Raw genomic sequence first — 12,005 nt, forward strand, 5'->3', positions numbered from 1 at the left:
CTGCTGGGACCCCCCCCAAAGCCTCCTGACAGACCCCAGCAGCTGCATCGGGGCAGGGAGGGTGCCAGGCGCAGCCCTCGGGCGCAGTGTCTCGCCCGGGCACAGGCAGCGGCCGGGAGTGCGGGGAAGCAGAGGAGCTGGGCTGAGGCCAGGCTGCTTCGGATGCACCCAGCCCAACGCCTGCGTGTGCAGGGCACGAGCGTCTCAGGTTAGCATCCTGGGAAAGTTGGTGAGGTCTGGGGATAAATTGCCATCAGTTTATCTCATTTAGGAGGTAATCAGAGCCAGGGACGTGCGGAGCAATTGAATCTTAGTTGTTCTGAAGTATCATAAATCAAACGAGCTGTTGCTTTTTTACATGGTCGCATGTTAAAGAGAGCGCAGTGTCAGGTTGCTAGGGAGCATCAGCAAACTATGGCAAGCGTGGTATTGGGCTGCCGGGGCTGTCACCAAACCGGAGAGTGCGGCGTGGGCTGTCAGGGAGCACCCACAGGCTGGCAAACGTGGTGTCAGGCTGTCAGGGGACGTGGCAGCAGCCCCGGGAAGAGCTCGTGACCGCGGTGGGATTGCAGGGACCATCAGGGAAGTCTGCCCAGCAAAGCACCGCGGCCAGGAGGGGCCTGTCCTGCCCCAGAGCAGCCCAGAGCCCCCACCGCAGCCGCGCCTCCTCCGTGCCCAGGACCTCCTGCTCCCATTTCAGGCAGCCAGGAGGGCCCCAGGGAGCCACCAGGCATGTCTGACGGCAGGAGCACCTTCGCGACGCTCCCTACGCCAGCATCCCCATGGCTGCCAGAGCTCCAGGGATAATGAACTTCTCATGTGCTTAAAGAGTGATGCAGGGTGCATGGCGAGAAGCTGACAGCCCCTTAATGTGCTTCTCAGTAGCGGCCAAACGACGCGGTTTTGTCTTTGTTTTTTAGTTTTAAAACCCACGGGAAATTGATGGCCAGTAAAGAGTTGTGTTGGGGCGATGTGCGTGATTAATACCAACTGTCAGGGGCTGTCGGAGACCGATCTCGGCGAGCTGGGAGTGCGGGGCTGAGCTGAGCTCACCAGATTGCTGGGGATTCCAGCTGCTGCTGCTCAGCTCCCGCCTGCCCCACGCAGCTTGTGTCACCCGTGCGCTCCCTTCCACCGAGCCTCTTAATTCAGTGCTAACAAGTCACTCCTGCTCATTACAGACCCCGCGAGCTCCCTGCTGCACCCTGGCGCGAGGAGAGCAGCCTGTGCCTGGGCATCGCCACACCACGGCTGATCCCCCGTCTCTATCAGCTCCACACCCTCCTCGTTCTGTGCTTCCTGGAGGGGCGTTGCACAGCTCCATGTTCCCCTTCTGAGAGACCCCCGTCTGCACGCCCGTAACCCCGCCGGTGCGGCTGGGAGCAAGCCTCCTCCTGCACCAGGGAGCCCGCGCTGTCCGTGTCCCCTCTACTGTGCCCGCAGCGGGACCCCCTGCCCGCAGGGGGTGCACACACTCCGCATGTCCCTTCTGCTGCCTCCCAGCCCCACTGCGCTCTGTGCACACGCTGCACCCCGTATGGCATCCGCCCCCACCGTATACACAGAAGTGACAGCCCCGGTGCCTTGCGGTGACCCCCCTCTGCACATGGCAGTGTAGCCTGGGGAGCGCCACCTCCTCCCGGCACGCAGCCTTTGCTGCCCCTCCCCACACGTCCTGCACACGCACACGTACACGCACACGGCCGGCAGCCCGCAGCATGCCCTCTGATGTGCAGCTGGGTTTGCCTGTCTCTGCCAGTGTCGCTGCGCGGAGCGCTCCCGGCCCTGCCGCCCTCAGCCCCCCCGTGTCCCCGTGGGCAGGGCGGGCAGCGTGGGGCGGGGGGGGGACGCGCCAGCACAGCTTGGGGCACTCTGGGGGCAGCGGGACAGAAGGCGCTGTGGGGTCTCCATAGCAATGTTCTTGCTGCGGCTCTCCTGGCGGCTTGTCGCTGTGGAGGGGGCCTGTCCCCGTCGCACTAATACAGGTTAGGAATATTGGGTTTAATGATCTGCAAAATGAGGAGGCAGCGAGCTGACATTTACGAATGGTGCTGCATCCTTCTCTTCCCAGACGCCTGCTAATTTGTTGATATCCCAAACACCTCATAATGATGTGGTACAGTGGCAGCTTGCAAACAAGCATCCCGAGGCTGGGGGGCCTGCCAACTGCCCTGCTCCTGGACACTTTTCCCGAACTTGGCAGCGGAGCTGTGGGCCAGGGGACTCCCGGCACCAAAGGCAGCACCAGCCCTTGGTTCCTGCCATGCGCCCCACACACTGGAAGCATCCCCCCACCTCCTCCCTGTGTGGTCACCCACTCGCCAGGGCATCCAGAGGCACCTCTGCTACCCCAGCTCAGAGCTCAGGGAGAAAAGGCTGGGAGAAGGAGGAGGGCAGTGCGAAGGGAGAGGCTGGATATGACTGGGAGCCAGGGCAGAGTGGAGGTGAAAGAGGAGCCTTCTGCTTCAAGAGCAGGGCATGGCTGTGTGTGAGCTCTGCTTCTTGTTTTGCCGGTCTAGAGTGGGATCCTGCTCCTCCTGCCTGGACCTGCTGGGATGCAGGGGTGGCATCCCACACTGTCCTGCGTGCAGGGCAGGGGCTGCACCCCGCCTGCTCAGGGAAGGAGCCGGCTGGCGTGGAGGGCTCTGCGTTCCTGGTGTGCTGGCATGGAAGTGCTCCTGCCCATCCCCTGTGCTGGGCTCCCTCCTGTCACTCCTGACACAGTGCTGCCCTGCATCTCGTGGGCTGGCGTGGGGGAGCTCTATCCAGTACCCTGTGGGGGGAGAGAATCACAGCCCTGTGTCCTGGGTGCTGGGAGAAGCACAGTCCTGCCACACTGGGTGAGGAGCATCGCGCTGCATCTCCCGCAGTGTCTAGAGGGGCATTGCTCCATCTTCTGTGTCCTTCCCTCAGAGCTGCTTTGTGTCCTGGTGCTTGAAGGGTGGGGGAACAGCCCACCCCATACTGCTGCTTGTGCTCTGAGGGTGCTGCCCCAACCTGGGGCAGGGTGTATCGTGGGTACATGAGGGATGTGGCCAGCCTGTCCCACTGCAGCTCCCCGGGGAGGAACACTGGCCTGGGGTTTCATGCTGCACCCCAGGGAGAAGCAGGGTGCTCTTGGGGAAGAAGATGGGAAGCGCCACTCCCTCGACACCACATCGAGGTCCCTGCAGTGGGCTCTCCAGGCTGGCCTCTTCGGCACTGATGTGGTGTGTAATCTGAGCCATTCACAGAACAGGACAGATCCCTGCACTTTTAGCCACTGCCACATACCACTTCTGCCCAAAACCGTGCTTCGTCCCACTGAGAGCAGAGAGAAGGGCCTTGGCATGAACTGTAAGGGCAACACTCCCAGGATGCCACCGCTTCCCTTCCTCCTCACCATGCTTCTCCTCTCCAACGTCCCCTGCTGCTTCTGCGGGTGACAGTGGCAGATCCACGGGTGTGCTAGGCATCTCAGCTCCAGGGCACTCCTGGGCAGCCGAGCTCTGTCTCACCCTGCCTTCTTGGTGGGGCTCTTCCCTTACCCTCGTCCCTTCACTCTGTGCTGGTTCCTGGCAGTGCTTACAGGCTGGCTCCCTTCCCCCGTTTCTCCCCAGTCCTGGGGTGATCATCTGCTGGCCCTGAGGAGATGCTTCCTCCCAAGGCTGGCTTGTTAGCAGTGGGGGCTGTGGGCTTCCCCCCTCTCTAGCACAGCGGGCTGGTGAAGGGTAACTCCTCAAAGGCTGATCACCTCCCTGCAGAAGTGGCTGCAGAAGTCCTCAAGCCCACTCAGCTTGGTGGCTCAGTTGCTCGCCGGGTCTGAGTGCTGCATGGCCCTGGCCTGTCCTGGCTGCTGTGCAGTGCCCGTGCTAATTTTGCTCTCATCTGGAGCACTCACTGCTGGGCGGCGTTGGAGCTGGGTCAGGGGGTTAACGCCCATTAGCAGAGCCGGCTCGCACCGAACTCTGCTCAGCAACTCTTCACGGAGCTCAGTCTTTAAAACATCATCAAAAAATCATCAAGAGAGAGAGAGACAAGCACGTTCATTTCCACTGCCCACTAATTCTAATGGAGCTGGCGTAATGGACTCCCACCAGCACGCCTGCAGGCAGCCGCAGGGCCAGGGAGACGAGCTCTGCCTTCTGGCCCTGGGATACCCCCTCTACCCCAAGGCGGCTGGAAAGGGCTTCCCACTCTTGTAGGATTGGCCTCCTCTGGGACCTTAGCCCTCTCGAGTCCGAGCTGGCAAGCTCTGGGGCTCTTCTGGCCACCGGGAAGGAACCTGTGCCCCACACGTGGTGCAGGGAAGGGCGTTCTGCCAACTTTGCTTCAACAGAGATAGTCCAAACCCTTCTGCCTGTGTCATCTGCTTTGTGCTACCCTTTCATCTGGCCAGAAATGCCCCTGCCTCATCAGAAATCTGTGCTTTTCCCCAGAAAAATCTGAGAAAGCCCCACACTTTCCCTAAAGCTATGACTCGAGTTCAATTCAACTTGCACAGCCCCCCTTGGGAGCTCAGGAACTCATCCCAGACTGTCTGGGAAGCTGGGTCTGCACACCGTTCAAAGCTGCTCTGAGTCCTCGATGCCCTTCCCAGCTCTGCCAGACCCAGAGTGTGAATCCATGGGAGTGATCCTGCACCTCCCTGCTCTCCTGCCAGAGCCGTGCCATGCTCAAGCCTCCAAGGAGGTCTGGCCCTGCACTGCTGTCCTGTGTTGCTGCAAGGAAAGAGAGGTAGTGGTTTTGCTTGCAAAAGAAGCCTTAGTGTGGAAGAGAAGCCCATCATCCCTTTGTTAGCTCTTCCCGGGCTCTGCTGAGAGCAGCGGGCCCTTTGTTTGGAATAAAGCTGGAATCCACAGGGCACAGAGGAGGAATGGAGATCCTGCGGCTTGTGAAGCTGGTGCCGGGGCTCTGGTCCGACTGGAACCAGTGCCAGGGCTGGGACCTGGCAGCTCCAGGGCGCCGGGATGCCCCTGAGCTGTGACGGTGGCAAAGTCTGAGTGGGGTCGGAGCCCCAGAAATTTCACTGTTTGCCCATGATCGGGTGTGGGCAGCCCAGCAGGGACCCCGGCAGGAGGGAGCTGCCTGCCCCTCCTCTGCAGGCGTCCTGAGCAGAGGCCTGGGAGACACACGGTCCCCCCAGCCCCAGCGAGGAGCCTGAGGCAGAGGGGCCGTGCCCCTGGGGAGCAGCAGCGAGCCTCGCCTGGGAGCCTTGGGCCAGGCAAGTGCTGCAGGACGAGTGTTTGCCACCTTGTCTCTGCTGGGAAATGTACTGGTGCAGGAAGGCTTGGGCTGGGATCCCTGCCTGTGTGTTTGGCGTGGAGCTACTGAGCAAGCGAGAGAAAGGAACAAGGATGGTGGAGTTGTGTGAGCCCGTGGCAGGAATCCTCACCATGTCCCGGGGACTGTGCCGACCTGCTTGCTGCTGGTTCAGTGGCAGCAGAAGCGGCTCAGCAGTGGGGAGCACTTGAAGTGCATCCAGTACTTTCCAGGTCCAGGCATCTTGGGCTCTGCAGCGCACTGACAGCAGCCACAGGTGGCTCAGACCAAGGATGGGAGAGGTTTAAGGAGAATGGGACCCGTTCTGATATATCAGGGTGCCCCAGGAGTGGTTTTGTTGGTTGCTGCTCCAACAGCGTGGTCTGGTTGGAGATCTAGGAACTGCAGACCCTCCCACAAGCACCTGGGCAGTCACTGCCCCCCAGGGGGAAATGCCACTATCTCCTTCCTGGCAGTTGATGCTCGCCCCGGGCAGCAATGGATTCTGCAGCTGTCAGGGGACTGATCTTCACTTCTTGTAGCCTCCTGCAGCGGTAGAAGGAACCATCTCTCAGAACAGCTGGAGCACTCAAGTCGCTGGGCTGCAGATCCCAGTCAGAGCTTGGGGCGGTGGAAGAGGCGGGGGCAGCTGTTTGCTCATGGGCGGGCTGGAGCGGAGCAGGGGCTGCGCAGATCCGGCCGGGCGCTGTGGGAGCAGGTTCCTGTATCTCCTGGCTGCTGGGTGCTCCCTGCCCATGTCCGGGGCATGGCACTGCTCACAAAGAGGATGATGCTAGCTAGCCAAGGAGGCAGCGGCTGTTAGCCTGGCTGTTGTCTGGCTATTTCTTCTCCCAGTATTTAGAAGTTACCAGCTGTATATTTTCCAAGAATCTTGTTTTTGAGCTGGGATTTGGTGTCTTTGGAGCCTCCACAGCAAGCATCCTTAGGGTAGGAGGCACACTGCCTGCAGGGAGCTCCCCAGAGCGAGGGCAGTGGGGTCTCTTCTGGGGCTGAGAGCTGGAGGAATGGGCAAAGTGCTGGGCAGGCTTGGTGCCCTGGTTAGGCAAGTGCATGACAGAGAGGGGAAGAGTTCAGCAGCGTGACTGGCTGCCAGCACCCTGCAGCCTTGTCCTCCTCCGGATGCCCCCGAGTTTCTCATTCCCAGCAGGAGAAAGGCAGTTGCAGACATCTTTTGCCAGAGGAGGAGTCCCAAGCCAATTCTAGGGTGAAATGAGTGAAACAGCCTCCCCATCCTATCTGGGAAAGGCAAGCCAGATGGCACTTGGCCCGGCGAGCCCTTCATCCTGGAGTCATTCAGTCCTCCCAAGGGTCTGCTGGTGTGGAGACCAAGCCTTGCATTCCTGCACCAGTCCATTTCATCAGTGCTGATGACCCCCAACCCTCCATGGCTGCTGCTGGGATCTGTGCAGGACACACCCTGGTGTGTTCTCAGCAAAGGCAGAGGGAGGCATCTTCCCAACCAGATGTCAGTCACACTTTTAACCCTCATGGAATGCAAGATCTCGAGCCTGCTGTGTGAGTAGCATGACACTCTCCACCATGTCACAGTACCAGCAGTGGCATTTTACCCTCAGGTTGTTCTGGGGTGAGCAGCTGTGTGTAATGGAAAGAGATAAGAGAGTTGGGTGCTGTGCCCTGTACTTCTTAATGCAGGTGGTGGTGCCTGCGAAGGAAGCGAGAGCCTGGAAAGAGCACTTGAAAGGGAGGAAGGGCTGTGCTCTCCCACCGCCCCCATCGGAGCTGTCTTCCCTCAAGGAGACTCCCGTGGCAGCACCCATTTGCTGAGCGTGTTTGTGGACACAGCCGTGCCCAGCCGGGGCCGGGTGGCCCAGCAGCAGCTGAGGTTGGCTGTGCCCTTGGTGGGACCCCGCTGGTGGCCTCTGCACCCCTTCATCGTCTCTGCTGGGGTGCTGCAGGCTGCAGCACGTTCCTCAGTCACTGCCCTCCTGCTGCTTCCTCTGCAGAGAGAGACTCCTCCGGGCGCAGCTTGCGGGGGGAGCCGGGCAGAGGAGAGGAGCCCCGCAGACCCCCTCCGCTCGCCTCCCCGCCTCTGCCCCGGCAGGCACAGACCCTGCCAGGCTGCAGCCCACACAGCTCTGCCTTGCTGCGGACCCGGCCGGGCCCCTCAGCCTCCTTGCTGTCTCTGGAGCTGTGCAGTTGACTCCCTGCTTTTAATAGAGAGCTGGGAAGGCACATTATGGAGATGAGGGTGTTATTTGCATAACGCTAATTAGGTAATTACAAATCATTTTGCTATGAGCTGAAGCGTGTGCTGTGACATAACGTTTATTAGTCATTCCATTCAGGCCCCGCTTAGTTAAGTCATTTACTGCACTAACTACTGAAGTTGGCAATAAAAGGTAAATGCTGGTGCTTGGGTGCAAAGCTGAGACAGGGCACCCCGTGGCAAACCCGAGGCCCGTGCGCCCACTCGGTGCAGCCGGTGGCATGGGCTGGCAGGGCAGAGCCCAGCCCCAGCCGCCCAGACTGGGGGGTGTTACAGCAGTCAGAGCAGTAGCGAGAGGGAAGGCCACATAGCCTTGGCTTTCAGCGGGCTCTGGTTGTTTTGGGGCCGTTTTCTGAGACCCCGGGGGACTGAGGTGCTTTCACACATTTTCGCTGTCTCCCGTCTCTCTGCTGCCGGCTCTGTACCCAGCACAGAGGTGCCTGTGCTCTGACACCCGCCCCGGAGACACCCAAGCAGCCTGCACTGGGGGGGTCCCTCTTGTAGGGATGCTAACGCTTCCATTTGTACCCAGCCTCTAAGTGCCTGGCGTCTGAGCAACCCTCAGGGCTCACCAAAATTATCTTCCCTGAAGACAGAAAGTCAGGAATTTGTCCCCACATGTTTTACAAAGTGCTTTAATTTTAAGCCTGTATCTGCTGGGGTTGCTTGCAGGGCGCAGATAACGGTGCTGGGCAGAGGAGCAGCTGAGGTGCCTGAAGAGCAGGTCACCTGGCCCTGCCCCCTAGGCACTTTGCCCCACTGCCATCCCCCCTGCCATCCCCCCTGCCATCCCCACTGCCATCCCCCCTGCCATCCCCACTGCCATCCCCACTGCCATCCCCCCTGCCATCCCCACTGCCATCCCCCCTGCCGTCCCCCCTGCCATCCCCACTGCCGTCCCCACTGCCATCCCCCCTGCCATCCCCCCTGCCGTCCCCCCTGCCATCCCCACTGCCATCCCCGCTGACATCCCCGCTGCCATCCCCACTCCCATCCCCACTCCCATCCCCACTGCCGTCCCCACTGCCATCCCCCCTGCCATCCCCCCTGCCGTCCCCCTGCCATCCCCACTCCCATCCCCACTCCCATCCCCACTGCCGTCCCCACTCCCATCCCCACTCCCATCCCCCCTGCCATCCCCACTGCCGTCCCCACTCCCATCCCCACTCCCATCCCCCCTGCCATCCCCACTCCCATCCCCACTGCCATCCCCCCTGCCATCCCCACTCCCATCCCCACTCCCATCCCCACTCCCATCCCCACTCCCATCCCCCCTGCCATCCCCACTCCCATCCCCACTCCCATCCCCACACCCATCCCCCCTGCAGTCCCCACTCCCATCCCCACTCCCATCCCCACTCCCATCCCCACACCCATCCCCGCTGCCATCCCCACTCCCATCCCCACTCCCATCCCCACTCCCATCCCCACACCCATCCCCACTCCCATCCCCACTGCCATCCCCACTGCCATCCCCCCTGCCGTCCCCACTCCCATCCCCACTCCCATCCCCACTCCCATCCCCGCTGCCGTCCGTGTGCCTCACGGAAGCAGCTCTGCTTGGCCAGCTTCCAGGGACCCCGATGGCCACCGAGGCTTGGGAGCTGGCAGCTGCCCGCCCAGCAGCACGGTACGATGTGCCAGAGCTGAGAATGGCATCGCTCTGGCCTCTCTGTGGCTCCTGCCTGGCTCTCTGTGACTTACTGCTTCTCTGTGGGAAAACGCTGTCTGTGCCCAGTCGCGCGGGTCTGTGGAGCGCCCAGGCAGCAAGGGCTTCCCAAGCAGGATCCCTACGCTGCTGCGCTCCGCAGCTGGCGATGACGCCCCTTCTCAACGTACATGATGGTGGAGAGCTGCCTTTGAGCCCACCGCAGGGGCCTCACTGCATCTCCTGATCCAGTGTGCAGGGCCCTCTCCCCCTAAAGCCACTCATCGGCAGGCACCAAGCACTCTGTGGGCCCCTGGGGGAGTGGTGATGAGGCTGTGCGGGGGCACCAGCCCTGTGGAGGAGCTGATTTCACTGCTCAAGAGGTCAGCGGCTTTCTCCGAGGGGGAGGCGTGGAGAGCAGGGCGCAAGCAGCTTCCAGGGGTCCAGTGCTACAGCCTCCTGGGCTTCCCAGCCCTGGATGGCGGGGAAGCGAGGCTGCTGGTGTTCACGTGTGGAAGGAAGGGCAAGCCCAAGCTCACGGGGCAGCGCGCGGGGGGCTGTGCGAGCAGCTGAAGAGGAGGGTCGGGCTGGCGCAGAGCCCTGGTTCCTCCCTGCAGGCACTCTGCCTGCGCTCCCTGTCCCAGCCTCCTGGGGACCACAGCTGGCAGCGATGCAGCCTGCGTGTGGACACAGCCGTGGCCTGCAGGGATCTGTCTGTGCGCTCACACCCTGTGGGGCTGGCAGACCCCCTCCTTCCCTGACCTGTGTCATGGCACACCTTTCTTTTCCAGAACCAGATGAGCCATTTGAGTTCATTATCGTGTCCCTGACGGGCCAGACGTGGCTCTTTGAGGCCTCAACGTCAGAGGAGCGAGAGCTTTGGGTCCAGGCCATTGAGAGCCAGATCCTGGCCAGCCTGCAGGGCTGTGAGAGCAGCAAAAATAAGGTAAGAGGCCTTAACTGAATTCTGCTTTCTTCCCTCCTCGCTGGCATCTGCTTTGCTGTATCCATCCCTGTCCCAGGCTTCCATGTCTGTCGAGGCTGGATCCCATCCGGATCCGTCTGCTCCCAGTCAGGGTTGAATTCCATCCCTGGGACTGTGCTGCTCCCTTCCAGGTTTCCTGTCGCCTCTCTGAGCTCCTTGTTCTCTCCCCAGCCTGGCTCCAACCCCACGGAGCTCTCTGCATCCCACCAGGGCTGGATCCTGGGCTGTCCGCTCCCTCCTTGGACAGCTCTGCCCTCCGGCCCACCACCCCCTGCTCCTCCAGCACACTCCTGGCTGCAAATCCGTGTCCCCGCAGCCCGCGCGCTGGACACCCCTCCTGCAGCAGAGCCTGCGGGGTGCCCGGTCCCACTGGGGTGAGGTGCTGGCAGCTCCCTGACGGGCTCCTGGGGCAGTGATGAGAGGACACGTGGCGGGGCAGTTGGCCTTGAGTAAATGGGGTTCCCATGCGTTTTGTTTCAGGCTCGGCTGGGCAGCCAGAGCGATGCACAGGCCATGCAGGCCGTGCGCACCGCACGTGGGAACAGCTTCTGCGTGGACTGCGATGCACCAAGTAAGAAATGCTACACTGGGAAGTGGGGGGCTCACCCAGGGCGGGGAGGGGGACTCCACCCCAGCCACCTCCTCCTACCCCAAAGAGACTTGCCCTGTGGGGCTGTCTCATCCTCTCCTGCAGTGGATCCATTCTTCAGGGATGGGCTGGTCCCTTGGAAGGGATCTGGTGGGCAGGTGCCTGCAAGAACAGGTCTCCTGGATCACAGGAGACAGGCTGGTGAGTCCGTGCTGGTATTAACTCTCCCCCACTGATCTTGGTGCTCTCAGATCCAGACTGGGCAAGTCTGAACCTGGGCTCCCTCATGTGCATTGAGTGCTCTGGGATCCATCGCAACCTGGGCACCCACCTGTCCCGTGTGCGCTCCTTGGACCTGGACGACTGGCCGAGCGAGCTTCTCATGGTCATGACCGCCATCGGCAATGCCTTGGCCAATGCTGTCTGGGAAGGAGCGGTGGAAGGCTACCCCAAGCCCACACCTGAGAGCAGTCGGTAAGGGAGATGGGGAACTGCGGAGATGCTTCCCAGACCACCACACCACACTTGAGGGCACCGCAGGAGGTTGGGAGCAGCCATCCAGTCAGAGAGGAGGGCAGGAATCCCCAAGGTTCTGAAGTGCTCGGGGTCCTGCCTGGTCTCTGGGCACTGGAGGCCCTCTCCCACTCTCCTGGTGGGCCACGGGGCCTCGTGGCTGGCCGTGGCCACGCACTGACTGCCGGAGCCGTGGCTGGCTGCAACAGAAGGGGTTAACAGAGATGGCTTGGCAGCGTGGTGCGGGTCTCAAGGGTGCGTCCCTTTCAGGCCCTTGTCTGTCCCGATCGGAGCGACTCTCCTGTCACTCATCCCAACAAGAGCCCATTCTGCGGCTTATCAACGGATAAGAGCGGGTCAGGGGGCGGCGGGAGCGAGCGCGCTCCGCGCGGGGCATTGATGGCCGCCTGCCAGATGCAGATGGATAGAATGGCAGCAGATAGCGGCGGCACAGCACACATCGATCTGCCCGGCCCCGCAGCCCCAGGCGGGACGGACGCTGCCGCAGCCTTTGTTTGCACCAGGCGAGACGGCAGCAGTGATAACGTGCCTCCCGTGGCACCGGGCTGTCGTGTGCAGCAGCTAACCTTTTCTTGCCGCTGGCCACGGCCCGCACACAAGCACGGGACCGATGGCCCCCCACGTAGCGGGCACGCAGGGGAGTGTGTGGGGACACCAGCGTAGAGGTGTCCCTTTGCACGGTGACGGGGCTGGGTGTGGGACACCGCTGCTGGACGTACATGGACGTAAGCGCACGGTGCACACAGGGGGCTATAAGGAG

The 12,005-nt window shown here is 61.8% G+C and overlaps 1 protein-coding gene across 2 annotated transcripts in view; it reads left to right on the forward strand.

Annotated features, from left to right (window-relative positions):
• Positions 1-12,005, forward strand: part of AGAP3 (ArfGAP with GTPase domain, ankyrin repeat and PH domain 3) — a 146,935-nt gene that overhangs the window by 132,808 nt on the left and 2,122 nt on the right. For both annotated transcript variants that reach the window (XM_033000364.2, XM_042801673.1), the window contains exons 14-16: positions 9,929-10,083; positions 10,603-10,693; positions 10,963-11,185. In XM_033000364.2, the coding sequence (XP_032856255.2) occupies positions 9,929-10,083; positions 10,603-10,693; positions 10,963-11,185 (469 nt within the window). The remainder of the gene's footprint in view (positions 1-9,928; positions 10,084-10,602; positions 10,694-10,962; positions 11,186-12,005) is intronic.

Source organism: Tyto alba, unplaced genomic scaffold (genome assembly GCF_018691265.1).
Source record: "Tyto alba isolate M040663 unplaced genomic scaffold, T.alba_DEE_v4.0 Super-Scaffold_38, whole genome shotgun sequence".
In the NCBI taxonomy this organism is placed as follows: Eukaryota; Metazoa; Chordata; class Aves; order Strigiformes; family Tytonidae; genus Tyto; species Tyto alba.